The sequence below is a fragment of the Felis catus genome, chromosome A2, assembly GCF_018350175.1.
Source record: "Felis catus isolate Fca126 chromosome A2, F.catus_Fca126_mat1.0, whole genome shotgun sequence".
In the NCBI taxonomy this organism is placed as follows: Eukaryota; Metazoa; Chordata; class Mammalia; order Carnivora; family Felidae; genus Felis; species Felis catus.
Window position 1 is genome coordinate 105,765,009 of NC_058369.1, and position 14,038 is coordinate 105,779,046.

At 38.5% G+C, this 14,038-nt stretch overlaps 1 protein-coding gene and 1 non-coding gene across 2 annotated transcripts in view; both read left to right on the forward strand.

The window, feature by feature from the left end:
* Positions 1–10,571, forward strand: part of SCIN (scinderin) — an 80,059-nt gene extending 69,488 nt beyond the window's left edge. Inside the window, exons 12-16 of the mRNA XM_003982807.6 lie at positions 2,155–2,332; positions 2,590–2,711; positions 6,761–6,838; positions 9,056–9,116; positions 9,748–10,571. Coding sequence (XP_003982856.3) covers positions 2,155–2,332; positions 2,590–2,711; positions 6,761–6,838; positions 9,056–9,116; positions 9,748–9,875 — 567 coding nt within the window. The 3' untranslated portion in view covers positions 9,876–10,571. The remainder of the gene's footprint in view (positions 1–2,154; positions 2,333–2,589; positions 2,712–6,760; positions 6,839–9,055; positions 9,117–9,747) is intronic.
* On the forward strand, positions 4,106–4,241 carry LOC111559681. The gene has a single exon (XR_002740793.2). It is a non-coding gene; the product is annotated as a U4 spliceosomal RNA (small nuclear RNA).
* Positions 10,572–14,038: the final 3,467 nt, after the last annotated feature.

Genomic DNA, 14,038 nt, shown 5'->3' on the forward strand with positions numbered 1-14,038 from the left:
TTTTTTTTTTTTTTTTTTTTTTGGTTTGTCTCTTTTTTTCCCTTTGTTCATTTGTTTTAATCCACTTATGAATGGAATTATATGGTGTTTGTCTTTCTCTCACTGGCTTATTTCATTTAGTATTATACTCTGTAGCTCCATCTATGTTGTTGCAAATGACAAGATTTCGTTGCTTTTTAGACTCAGTAATATATATAGCTGGAAGTTTTATACACACACACACACACAGTCACTTCTTTATTATCTATTCATCTATTGATGGACACTTGGGCTGCTTCCATAATCTGGCCATTGTAAATGCTGCCTCAGTAAATATAGGCATATATATATATCCTTTTGAATTTGTGTTTCTCATGTTCTTCGGGTGAATACCCAATAGTACAATTACTGGATCATAGTGTAGTTCTATTTTTAGGTTTTTGAAGAACCTCCATACTGTCTACACAGTGGCTGCACCAATTTGCATTCCCACCAACAGTGCAGGAGGGTTCCCCTTTCTCCACATCCTTGCCACTATTTGTTCTTTCTTGTGCTGTTGATATTAGCCATTCTGATAGGTGTGAGGTGATACCTTATCGTGGTTTTGATTTGCATTTCCCTGATAATGAGTGATGTGGAGCATTCCTTCATGTGTCTGTTGGCCACCTAAATGTCTTCTTTGGAAAAATGTCTGTTCATGTCTTCTGCTCATTTTTAATTGGATTATTTGTATTTTTTGGTGTTGGGTTATATAAGTTCTTTATGTATTTTTGATACTAACTCTTTATTGGATATGTCACTTGCAAATATCTTCTCCCATTCAGTCGGCTGTCTTAATTTTGTTGGTCGTGTCCTCTGCTGTGTAGAAGTTTTTATTTTGATGTAGTGCCAAAAGTTTTGCTTTTGTTTCCCTTGCCTCAGAGACATATGTAGAAAGAGGTTGCTATTGCCAAGCCAGAGAAATGACTGCCTATGCTCTCTTCTGGGATTTGTATAGTTTCAGGTCTTACATTTGGATCCTTAAGCCATTTTGAGTTAATTTTTGTGTATGGTGTAAGAAAGTGGTCCAGTTTCATTACTTTGCATTCTTTTGCATTCTAGATGCATTTCTGCATCTATTTTGTATCATTTGCATGTTGCTGTCCAGTTTTCCCAACACCATTTGTTGAAGAGACTGTCTTTTTCCCATTGCATATTCTTGCCTCCTTTCTCAAAGATTAAGTGACCATATAATTGTGGGTTCATTTCTGGGTTTTCCATGTTAGTTGATTTAGGTGTCTATTTATGTGCCAGTACCATACTGTTTTTATTGCTACAGCTTTGTAATATAACTTGAAGTCTGGAATTGTGATATCTCTAGTTTTGTTTTTCTTTTCCAAGATTGCTTTGGCTCTTCAGGGTCTTTTGTAGTTCCATACAAACTTTAGGATTGTCTGTTTTAGTTCTGTGAAAAATGCTGTTGGTATTTTCATAGGGATTGCATTAAGTCTGTAGACTGCTTTGGAAAGGTTTCCTTTTGATTATTTGAAAAACCCCTTTAAGCTGGGGAAAGAAAAACTGAACATCTTTTGCTTTATGTGTGTCATTTGTGTACATTACACCCACTTTCCAACCATCATTTATAGCCTATACTTGTTCTTATGATTTCTTTGAATATCATTTTTGTTACTTATCACTTACATTTGGGTAATTTTATTTGTAGAGCCCTATGCTTGTCTGGGGGCAGATAAGCATTCTAAGGTGACACAGAGAAAAGTGCTACTAATGTTTCTTTTTTTAAGAAAGTGTTTATTTATTTTGAAGCAGACAGAGAGCTCTAGCGGGAGAGGGGGAAAGAGAAAGGGAGAGAGAGAGAGAGAGAGAGAGAGAGAGAGAGAGAGAGAGAGAGAGAGAATCCCAGGCAGGCTCTTCACTGTCAGCCCAGAGCCCAACATGGGGCTTGATCTCACAAACCGTGAGATCATGACCTGAGTGGAAATCAAAAATGGGACACTTAAGCGACTAAGCCACCCAGCTGCCCCCAATGTTTCTAATACCGTAGTGGTGTCCTAGTGCCACCCTGGGATCATGACAAAAGGCAAAGGATGGTTTGTCCCTGTCACAGCTTCTCAGGCATGTTTATTGAGGGAACAGCAATGAATTTGAATCACTGTGTTATTTTTCTTTATACTCTAGGTAGATGTTGATGCACATTCCTTGAATTCCAATGATGTTTTTGTCTTGAAACTGCGGCAAAACAATGGCTACATCTGGATAGGAAGAGGTGCTAGCCAGGAGGAGGAGAAAGGAGCAGAGTATGTAGTGAGTGTCCTCAAATGCAGAACCACAAGGATTCGGGAAGGCAGGGAACCAGGTGTGTACTGTGGGGAGAAGGAATGCAGCCAGCATTTCTATTTGGTATCATTGCTAATCATGTGTTTATTTATTTTGATAAATAGGGCCTTTGTAATGGTTACAGGGCATTAAAAATCCTTCCACTAGTTGCAAAAGTGGGTGATGGTACCTGTCATATTTAAGTAATTTCTTAACATTAAAGTCAAGGTTAATGTAAAGCAATACCAACTCCATGCTCCTGGAAAAGCATTCAGTAACTCATTGTATTTTTCACAGAGGAGTTTTGGAATTCCCTTGGAGGGAAAAAAGGCTACCAGACTTCTCCACTGCTAGAAACCCAGGCAGAAGACCATCCGCCTCGGCTTTATGGCTGCTCTAACAAAACTGGAAGATTCATTGTGAGTGTCTTACAGAACATGGGAGTAGAACTGAACGACCTTGGGAGAGGCATTCTGGTGTGGCTCTGACACTTTTTAGCCATGTTAGTGCTCTGATTCTCAGTTTTAGCTTGCTTGTCTGCAAACAGGTGATAATCTTAGCTCTATGCAGGGTCGCTTTAAGAGTCAATGAGTCAGTGATGTGGGGCATTGGGGTGGCTCAGTTGGCTAAGCCTCGGACTCTTGATTTCGGCTCAGGTCACAATCTCATGGTTTGTGAGAAAGAGCCCCATGTCGGGCTCTGCGCTGACAGTGCAGAGCCTGCGTGGAATTCTCACTTTCCCTCTCTGTCTCTGTCTCTGTCTCTCTCTCTCTATCTCTGCCCCTACCCCATGTGCATGCATGCACACACACTCTCTCTCAAAATTATTAAATAAACATTCTTAAAAAAAAGAGTCAATGATGTAATGGATGTGAAAGCATAGGAATACTGTAAAGTACTATATAAATCAAACTGCTCATAAAAATATCAGCTGCTTTGCACCTGTGTCAACATGAGGTTGTTGTGATACGAATATGCATATGGTTGGATTTACTAATTTAATAATTTGACACTGTCTGTGGGAAACCATAGTGGTCTGTGATCAGACTATGTCAGTTTTGCACTTCAATTTCCCAGGGATTAAAAGTTTCACCACATTGACTGAATAAAAATATTATGGAAATATTATGATCATTGAGCAGAATCAGAGAAAGCTATACATGCACCTGCAAATTAACTGAAATCAGCAAAAAATGTTTTATTTCATTCACAGGCTTTGAGTTCCAGACGTTTCAAAGTAAAAGTATTTGTGTACAAGACTGATTTTATACTGGGCTCCAAAATATCTTGGAGTGCAGCCCCTCATCTCATTTCAACCATAAAAATTTGGTTTTCTCTGTTTGACATGTGAGGGCTTCGTGTAAATTTTTTTATTTAAAGGACAAACTTCTTTCCTATATAAAATTTGATCTCAAGGTTTGGTCACCATGTCCTGGTGAATACAAGCTTTGTTTTTCAATACACACACACACACACACACACACACACACACACACACACACGAAAATTGCCTAAGTCTTTTCCCAGGTACATTGCTTGCTAGAAATAAAATGTTTTGGGGCGCCCGGGTGGCTCAGTTGGTTAAGTGTCTGACTTATCCTCCAGTCATATCTCACAGTTCATGAATTCGAGCCCCACATCAGGCTCTGTGCTGACAAGTCAGAACCTAGAGCCTGCTTCGGATTCTATGTTTCCCACTCTCTGCCCCTCCCCCTCTTGTTCTCTCTCTCTCTCTGTCTCTCTGTCTCTCTCTCTAAAAAATAAATAGACATTAAAAACATTATTGAAAGAGTGCTTTGAAGAAGAAACTGCTAGCTTTGCGCAGTGGCAGTATCGTAGCCAATGAGGTTTATCCAAGGCGCGATTATTGCTAAATGAAGAAGAAACTGCTCATGTTCACTTGAAACAGTGAAGTGATTTGACCTAAATATTAAAGGTTTAAATTAAAAATTAGAGTTTTGATAAATATTTGGCTGTTGGGCACCATAGTTGCTCACCTACTTTCTAGGAAATCCCTGTATTTTAGAAACTTGTTAGAAAAAAATCTATTTTACTCTTTTGACTGTTAATTTTATGTGGCATCCAACTAACTTCTTACTCAACTAATGCTTCTATAATTTCTTAGTATGGTTTGCTCACATTGCTAAAATTAACATGCTCACATTGCTAAAATTAAATGAAGATATATTTTACAAAAATAATATCTAGGCTTTGTTCTCAGTCAGTCTTGAAAAATTCTATTAGTTTTTGTGGGTTTTTTTTTGTCATGAACATATTTAAAGGAAATATACTTTTTCTCTACACCTACTCATTTTCTTGTTTGATTTTTGGAACTCTGGCTATTCTCTTCACAAGTTAAGGAAAAGTAGTGTCACTAACAAGTTTTTGATCTTATCATCACAAGCTGAAAGCTGGCTTTAGACTAGATTTGCATAAAGTAGCAGAGCATGTTGCTTAAAAGAACAAGTTTCAGAACCAGTCTGCAGGTACAGTATCACGTACTTACTGGCTGTGTGACCTTAGGCTGGTTATTTACCTTCTCTGTGCTGTAATTTTCTCATCTATAAAATAGGGATAACCCTAGTATCTACTATATAGTGTTGTTGTGAATATTAAATCAGTTCTTGCATATAAAGGATTAGAATAGTGCCTGACTTGGAGTAAATGATATTTTAGGTTTTTGCTTTTATAAATCATTATGTGGTTGGTAAAAATTCTGTAAGAACAATATAAACTAACTTTTTGCTTTTGGTAAATAGTTTTTGTTTGTTTGTTTTTTATATGACAGTCTCAGAATCTCATCAGATTACGACAAATGTGTATTCCGCTCAGAGAGCTCCAGGTTGCCTGGGGCCAGCTTTACTTAGGCTGGGCCCAGCTGGGAGATTCTCCTTTGGGCTGTGGTTCCATTGATGCCTGTTTTTCCCATGACTCAGCCCAGGAGTACAAGAGGGCCCTTGATGAGTCAAATTTACTAATTGACTTGGCCAAAGACAAGGTTACCTCCACTTACTGGACTGTACCACAAAGTCACACAGCAGAGGGACTAGAGTCCAATCTGCCACACCTTCCTAAATATCAGAGGGTTCTTTATCCAGAATCCTTTAAACTTTGTGAACTTCAGATTAATACCTGCCCACTGGTAGTGGGTGCGTTAAACTAACCCTCCCGAGTATCCTTTGATGTTAACTATAGAGAACAGAATTTAACACATTTAAAATAATAATAATAAAACTTTGCTTACAGAATATTATGTTGTATCATCTTGTCAAAAATTGTCAACTTAAAAAATGACCAGACCTACTGATCTTATTAAAATAATCTTGGCCTACAATATAAAAGACAGCTTAATACTTAGACCATAAACTCAAATACCTTTAGGGACTACAAAGGTGACAGAAATCCGTGAAGCAGCTTGTCACAAGGACTGTCATAGAGCTTGTCATAGAGCTGTGGTCAGACTGTTTGTAGCCTACCTAGGACATTCAGGTGCAGTGTTGATATTAAGTACTGTGCTTCCCAGACAAGATTCCATCAGTTTGTGATATATGAGTAAACAGATAAACAATTTTTTAAATCTTTATTACCCACATCACATCATGCCAGTCAGAGTGGCTAAAATGAACAAATCAGGAGACTATAGATGCTGGAAAGGATGTGGAGAAACGGGAACCCTCTTGCACTGTTGGTGGGAATGCAAAATGGTGCAGCCGCTCTGGAAAACAGAGTGGAGGTTCCTCAAAAAATTAAAAATAGATCTACCCTACGACCCAGCAATAGCACTGCTAGGAATTTACCCAAAGGATACAGGAGTGCTGATGCATAGGGGCACTTGTACCCCAAAGTTTATAGCAGCACTTTCAACAATAGCCAAGTTATGGAAAGAGCCTAAATGTCCATCAACTGATGAATGGATAAAGAATTTTGGTTTATATACACAATGGAATAGTACGTGGCCATGAGAAAGAATGAAATATGGCCTTTTGTAGCAATGTGGATGGAACTGGAGAGTGTTATGCTAAGTGAAATAAGTCATGCAGAAAAAACAGATACCATATGTTTTCACTTTTATGTGGATCCTGAGAAACTTAACAGAAGACCATGGGGGAGGAGAAGGGGGAAAAAAGTTAAAGAGGGAGGGAGGCAAACCATAAGAGACTCTTAAAAACTGAGAATAAACTGAGGTTGATGGGGGGTCGAGGGAGGGGAGGGTGGGTGATGGGCATTGAGGAGGGCACCTGTTGGGATGAGCACTGGGTGTTGTATAGAAACCAATTTGACAATAAATTTCATATTAAAAAATAAAAATTAAAAAAATAATCTTTATTACCCCAAAAAACAAAAACAAAAAGAAACTAGCAAACTTTATTTTTGTGGTGCTCCAAAAGAATACAATACATTCATATCCTATATACTAGAAAAATTACTGCTCTACTGTTGGATCATAAAGCTTCTTCATACATTTCAGATTGAAGAAGTTCCAGGAGAGTTTACCCAGGATGATTTGGCAGAAGATGATGTCATGTTACTGGATGCTTGGGAACAGGTAAAACTATATTTGATGGTAAGAAGAGAGTGTGCTTATAGCTGGGAACTCACAAAACCAGCTTTGAAAAATGGCAAGTCTAATAATAAATGGACTTATGGATTTAGGCTGTGTTTGAAAAAGACCCAACACAGTCTGGCAAAAGGTAAAACTGGTACTTGTAGCCAATTTATTTCCTAATGTGGAAATAATTCTATGGCTACCATCTGTGGCTGTATAGTTTTAGGAAAAGAAAAAAAAAACCACTACTATTTTTCATTTCACTCCTAACTTATTCATGCATTCATCTCTCCATTTAACTAATAAATGCATTAGTGGGTACAATGCCTTGGAGGTGCAATGCCAAGAGGAAGACTGAGAGATTCAGAAGTTTTCTTGAAATCTGACATGAAGTCATAGGGGACCTTTCCCCTGGGGAAGAAACAGATGCAGGATAGTTTTGAATCTACACAGTAAAATACATTATTGTTATATATATCTTTATTTGGGAGACAACGAATGGGGATTTGGCATGCCATATCTGAGAGTTGGGTTTTGTGGGTTTTTTTTTAACCCTTTATGTAAACTGATTAAATAGTGAAAGGGAAAAATAAATATATTAGGAATTAAAGTGTATACAGCAATTATGAAACCTGCATCTGAATTAGGCCTAGTCTTAGAGTGAGCCCTGCTAATTGTTACGTTCAGATCTGTTCTTAATTGCTAAAGCCATTTGTTTATTTTACACCTTAGCTTCTTGGTCTAGAAATAATCATATTTGAATTTGACACCTAACTACAGATTCTCCCCAGGTGAATGGATCACTTATTTATAGATATGAAATTTATTTTTTTTAATTTTTTTGTTAATGTGTATTTAGTTTTGAGAGACAGAGAGAGACAGAGCATGAGCGGGGGAGGGACAGAGAGAGAGAGGGAGACACAGAATCCGAAGCAGGCTCCAGGCTTTGAGCTGTCAGCACAGAGCCTGGCACGGGGCTTGCACTCACAAACTGCGAGATTGTGACCTGAGCCAAAGTTGGACGTTTAACCGACTGAACCACCCAGGTTGCTCTAGATACGAAATTTATTTTTTTTTTTAATTTTTTTTTCAACGTTTATTTATTTTTGGGGACAGAGAGAGACAGAGCATGAATGGGGGAGGGGCAGAGAGAGAGGGAGACACAGAATCGGAAACAGGCTCCAGGCTCTGAGCCGTCAGCCCAGAGCCCGACGCGGGGCTCGAACTCCCAGACTGCGAGATCGTGACCTGGCTGAAGTCGGACGCTTAACCGACTGCGCCACCCAGGCGCCCCTAGATACGAAATTTAAAACCGCATGTCAAAACACCTTTGTGTATTAAGAATTAAAATGAGAATGACATTTCCTTATTCAGAAGAATTTAATTCTCTCCATTTGTAGTCAATTCTATAGTCATGGATACTTTAGAATATTTCCCTTACTACATTTTATTTTTTTAATCACATTTTTCATTTATATTACCATGATGTCATGGTTTGTTCTGTGCCCTGCAAGCAAATATTTCAGTACTTTCAGTATGAATTAGAATACAACCAAAACTAATTTGACCAACATTTCTCTGCCAACAAGTTACTCTAAAGTGATTTAAGTATAAGGTAATTCAAGAGAATGCTTCAGCACTGAAGTTCCCAACCTACACATTTGACAAGAAGAATATGTACGGAATATATAATTACATCAGTTAAAAAAAAAAAAAAAAACTCAATATTTAAATACTAAACATTATAGCACTTTTACCAAAGTGTTACAGGATACGGTTTTATAGGTGTAAACTATAGGCTTAAGTCAAATATTCCTAAAGGGAGTCTGAGGTCCCCACAAACAAACTAAGCCTGGTCCTCCCCGGATAATACTAAAATGGAGATAATGACTGCCTTACATTCTCCAGGAGTGGGTACAGAAGATGGCCAATATGTTGTTTTGAGAAGGTCTATAAACTAGAAAATACTATGTAAACACGGAATATCAGGATGTGAAATCTGGAGTCAAACTGGCTGGCTCTCCATTTAGGTGTCTCCTAATACGGAAAACACTGGGAAAGTGGTGTAACTTCTCTTCACCTCCTTGTCCACATCCTTAACTCCAGGGCTTGTGGTGAAGAGTATAAATGAATGGTGTGTGAGAAGCACTTTCCTGAGGGCTTGCGCCGAATCAGTACTCCCCAAACACTACATATGATTATTGTTCCATTTTTCAGATTTTTATTTGGGTTGGCAAAGATGCCAATGAAGTCGAGAGAACAGAATCTCTGAAGTCTGGTAAGTGAGATCCCATGGAGGCTGTTACCCCGAATGGTTACGACTAAGTCCCTGACTGCTCTTCTCAGCACAGTTTTCAAAACTACACATTCAAACTGAGGGGACTCTAATAAGCTTTCACTTTCACAACTAAAGAGTAATGGAAATTTTTTAAACTGAAGAATTTCAGAATGAGAAAAGTAGGTTTTGTTACCTAATGTAGAATATGGTTACATCAATTTGTGCTGAAAAATTTAAATTCACTGAAATAATATTTTATTATTATTATTTAAATTCACTGAAGTACTATTGAAACCTCTATAACTGTGATAACCTAGATCTTTTAAAATTCCTTTTGAGTAATGCTGTTCTTTCAGGCACAGCTGCTGTTTATTATTGAAAAGTATAAGAATAATTATGCCATAAGGATTATTCTTTAAAGTTTGGTTTATTTTTAGGCAGTCATGAGACGCTCATGTGCAATCCATAGCAGTTGAGAGAAATCAATAAGGAATTGTTCATGTGGAACAGTATCTGGCTACTTTGGGGCAATGAACATTTGATCCATTACTTTAATTGGAAGACTTTTCATTCCGTCATTTTAGGTTAATCAAAACTAACCGAATGTGTATGTCTCTGCATTTCTTTATAGCCAAAATGTACCTTGAGACAGACCCTTCTGGAAGAGACAAGAGGACACCAATTGTCATCGTAAAACAGGGCCATGAACCACCCACATTCACGGGCTGGTTCCTGGGCTGGGATTCCCACCGGTGGTAAACTGGTTTTTGTAGGAAAAACCAAACAAATATTATGGCGCAACTGTCCCATTGCTGTTTTGGGGGAAGGAAGGTTTTTGTTGTGTGTTGGACTTTAGAAAGTTAACTTCAGCCGTGTGGCTATTGTTTTTGTGCCTAATATTGGGTTGAAATTCTTTTTAACTAGAATTTTCTTATGTTAGTATTTTAAAATAACCTAAAGTAAATTTTTGTTATGGACCAAGAGTAGCTCTGCTGGAAACTGGGATTTATATCTTTTTATATGAAATTTGTGCATAATCTAGGGGAGTTTATCAGGGAATTTTATAAATCAGGAGCCATTAGCCAAACTTTTTCTTTAATATGCCAGAGAAGTAAGCCGTAATGCCTTTGAGGCTATTCTCCTATGTGTTGTGTTCAAAAGGATAGTATATTTGTGGTGAGGTTGATGTTAAGGGGGGGGTTAAAAGTTTGTTGTTATTTTGCTTCTTCAGCCAATATGACTCTGACACCATTAACTCCCAAGTGTCATTTCCTAAGAGTAACTTTACCATGTTTGCCTTTTTAAAAGACTTTGAAATCACAGCTTTTTCATGACAAAATAGTCTACCTGGATATACGTATTTGACAGTGCTTGTTTAATACCACAAAGGCTATGTACAAAAAAATTCATTCATGCTGTCTTTCATCATGAAAATATACCTCTTTTTGAAAGGGTTTTTTGTTGTGACATTTTATTCAAATATGACATGTAAATTAATTACACAATTAGTTTTAAGGTTAAATACTTTTATTCACAAATACAAATTAATCTTTCTCTTAAAAAAATTTTTAATGTTTATTTATTTTTGAGAGAGAGAGAGAGACAAAGCAAGGAGGGGCAGAGAGAGAGGGGGACACAGAATCCAGAGCAGGTTCCACACTCTGAGCTGTCTGTACAGAGCCCGACACGGGGCTAGAATTCATGAATCATGAGATCATGACCTAAACCGAAGTCAGACACTTAACTGACTCAGCCACCCAGGCACTCCTCAAATTTAATATTTCTTATTCATCCTCATTAAGTGGTCAAAATTAAACAACCTTTCTAAAGTTACATAATTAAAAAAGATTTTAAATATATTGTGCATCTGAAACCTGGGCCCTGTTAAAAGATAAATTGAGGCATATTAAACATTTCAAGAGTTTATCTGAGTAAAAAATCCATCCAGATTGGGCAGTGCCAGACTAGAAGCAGTTAGGAGCACTCTACCAGAAGGAACTCAGGGAGAGACTTTTGTAGAGAAAGAGTAAAACAAAGTAAGGATATTACTGACTGGTTAGGCTTAAAGTCCAGTTGGCTGTTTGTGATTGGTTGTCCTCAGGTTTTGGTTTTGTAACCTTGAGGCATTTACAGGCTTGGATTTGGGTTTGCTTACATAGGTCTCCACAGCATTAGAGCCACATCAGTCTAATGGCCTCCTTGTTTAAATCATTTAACAGACCCCCCAAAAAGGAGTTGGGATAGAAGGTGGAGATCCAATAAAGTAGAAGCCAACTTTGGAAGTAGGCTAGAAGGTGGCTCATTGAGGAGCAGAAGGTACATTTCCATGGAAAGGGGAATCAGAGCCAAGGAGTGATTTAAGAAATTATCACACTCTCTCTGTGCGGAATGAATGGCGTGCGCATTTCAGACTGAGTCCTGGTGTGGGTTGGCATGGAGAAGTGAGCCCAGTACCATTATGGCTGAAAAGTAAATAGTCTTGTGGGGACCTGCAGCTTGTGCGAGTGCTAAGGAAGCAGTGAGAAGCCACGCTTCCAGGCACTGTTCCTTCATTCAGCACATAATTTTATTAGGTGTCTATTTGGTGTCAGGCACTATTCTAGGCACTTTGGATCCAACATGAATGAAACAAAGTCCAAACTGTCACAGAGTTTGTACTCCAGGGAAGAAGCTAACAAAAACAAGTCGATACAGAGTCCCCACTTAGGCTCAGTCTTGCTTTCCATGGTTTCAGTTAACTGAGGTCAGCTGTGGTCAGGAAGCAGCTGATTCTCCTTCTGGTGCATATGCGGGAGATCAATAGTAGCCTAACGCTACGACGCAGTGGCTACACCTTTTACTTCACTGCATCACGTAGGCATTTTATCATCTCACATCACCACAGGATGAAGCGTGAGTACAGTGCATTAAGGTATTTTGAGAGAGGGAAAGAAAGCCCATATTCACATAACTTTTATTACAGTATCTTGTTATAATTGTTCTATTTTACTGTTGTTGGTATGCTCTTGCAAGAACTAATTTATAAATTAAAATTTATCAGAGCTATGTATGTATAGGAAAAAAACAGTATATATAGGGTTCTGTACTAACCATAGTTTCAGGCATCCACCGGGGATCTTGGAATATTCCCTGTGGCTAGGTTGAGACCACTGTATATTATAAAATATATTAGAATATAAATTCTGTGGAGGGAAGATGTATAGGGAAGGAGGACAGGAGATCTTAGGTGAGAGGGGGGAAGAGTGCAATTTTAATAGGGTGGTTCCGGAAGTCCCTGTGAAGTAGATGATATTCAAACATGGAATAGACGGGGAGGGATGAATCTTGTGGTCACACCCAGGGACAAGGAATTCCAAGTGCACAGGTGCAGAGCTGGGAGCATTGTCTCATGCCTGAGTTCTAAAGAAGCAGGGAGAGCCCTCAGGGTTCTCTCCTTTCAACACTGGACTAGAACAAATACATCTTAAGCAGAACTGCTGTTTTAAGCCTGAGCTGTGAAAACATTGCTTTCCTAAATCCTAAACCCACGTACCCGAGGCAGAGATGGTGACACCTAAGGAGACAGCCACACGTCATCAGCACAAGCCCTATGGGGAGGTTGTATCCATTGAGCAGCGTGCCCAGCTAAAACACTGGAGGCGGCCACAGAAATTACCAGCAACTACAGCTGCTACATCAGGATTTATAAGCTCTACATTTAGTAAAGGGAAGGGCACCTGGTGGCGAGATAGGAAAAAGAGGATTTGTAAAAATTACCTGGAAAGACTAAGCTAGGGAGTTGTTTTTTCTAGCTTCATACCCAAAGCTGATATGGCTTTGAACAAACACCTGCAAATCATGTAAAGTCATTATGAGGGGAGGGGAACCTGTCCACCCGTAAAAAGATGATTGGTGGATTATAAAAGGGTCATCAGTCTATGGTGCTGTGTAGTCTTAAAACTCCAATTATGTGTAAAGCCCTGTAGAAATTAGTCTTCTGGCTTTAAAATACAGTTGTATATAACCTAAATTGATAGCTATAATAGTTTCATAATTTTCTGCATCTCTTGAACTATTGCTTATTATTAATTTTTTTATTTTTATTTTTTTGTTTAAAAAATTTTTTTTAACATTCATTTTTTGAGAGACACAGTACAAGCAGGGGAAGGACAGAGAGAGGGAGACACAGAATCAGAAGCAGGTTCCAGGCTCTGAGCTGTCAGCACAGAGCCCCATGCGGGGCTCCAACCCACGAACTGTGAGATCATGACCTGAGCCGAAGTCAGATGCTTAACCGATTGAGCCACCCAGGCACCCCACTTATTATTAATTTTTAATATGAATCTTAGATTTCTTTCTTCTCTTTGAATTTCCTCAAAGATTTTTGGGATGAAAAACCAAAACAAATATAAGTTACTCCTCAGCTACTAGTGCTTTAAAAAAAAATTTTTTTTTTTACATTTATTCATTTTTGAGAGACAGATGGACAGAACACAAGTGGGGGAGGGGCAGAGAGAGAGGGAAACACAGAATCAGCAACAGGCTGCAGGCTCCAAGCTGTCAGCACAGAGCCTGAAGTGGGGCTTGAACTGACAAACCCTGAGATCATGACCTGAGCTGAGGTCGGATGCTTAACCAACTGAGCCACCCAAGCACCCCCTCAGATACTAGTGCTTTTATAGACCTTTCTTTGCATCAAATATTATAGCACACTCATTTTTGTATGAAATATGTGACTAGAAAACAAAATTTAGTGAATGCAGTAAAACAAAGTGCTAACCAGAAATAAGTATTCTAGCCAGAAGTAGCATATCTTAGGAATTTTATTTATTTACTTTTTATTTTTGTTTAAAGTTTATTTGTGTATTTTGAGAGAGCACACACACGTGCATGTGAGCTGGGGGAGGGGCAGAGAGACAGGGGGAGAGAGAGAGAGAGAGAGG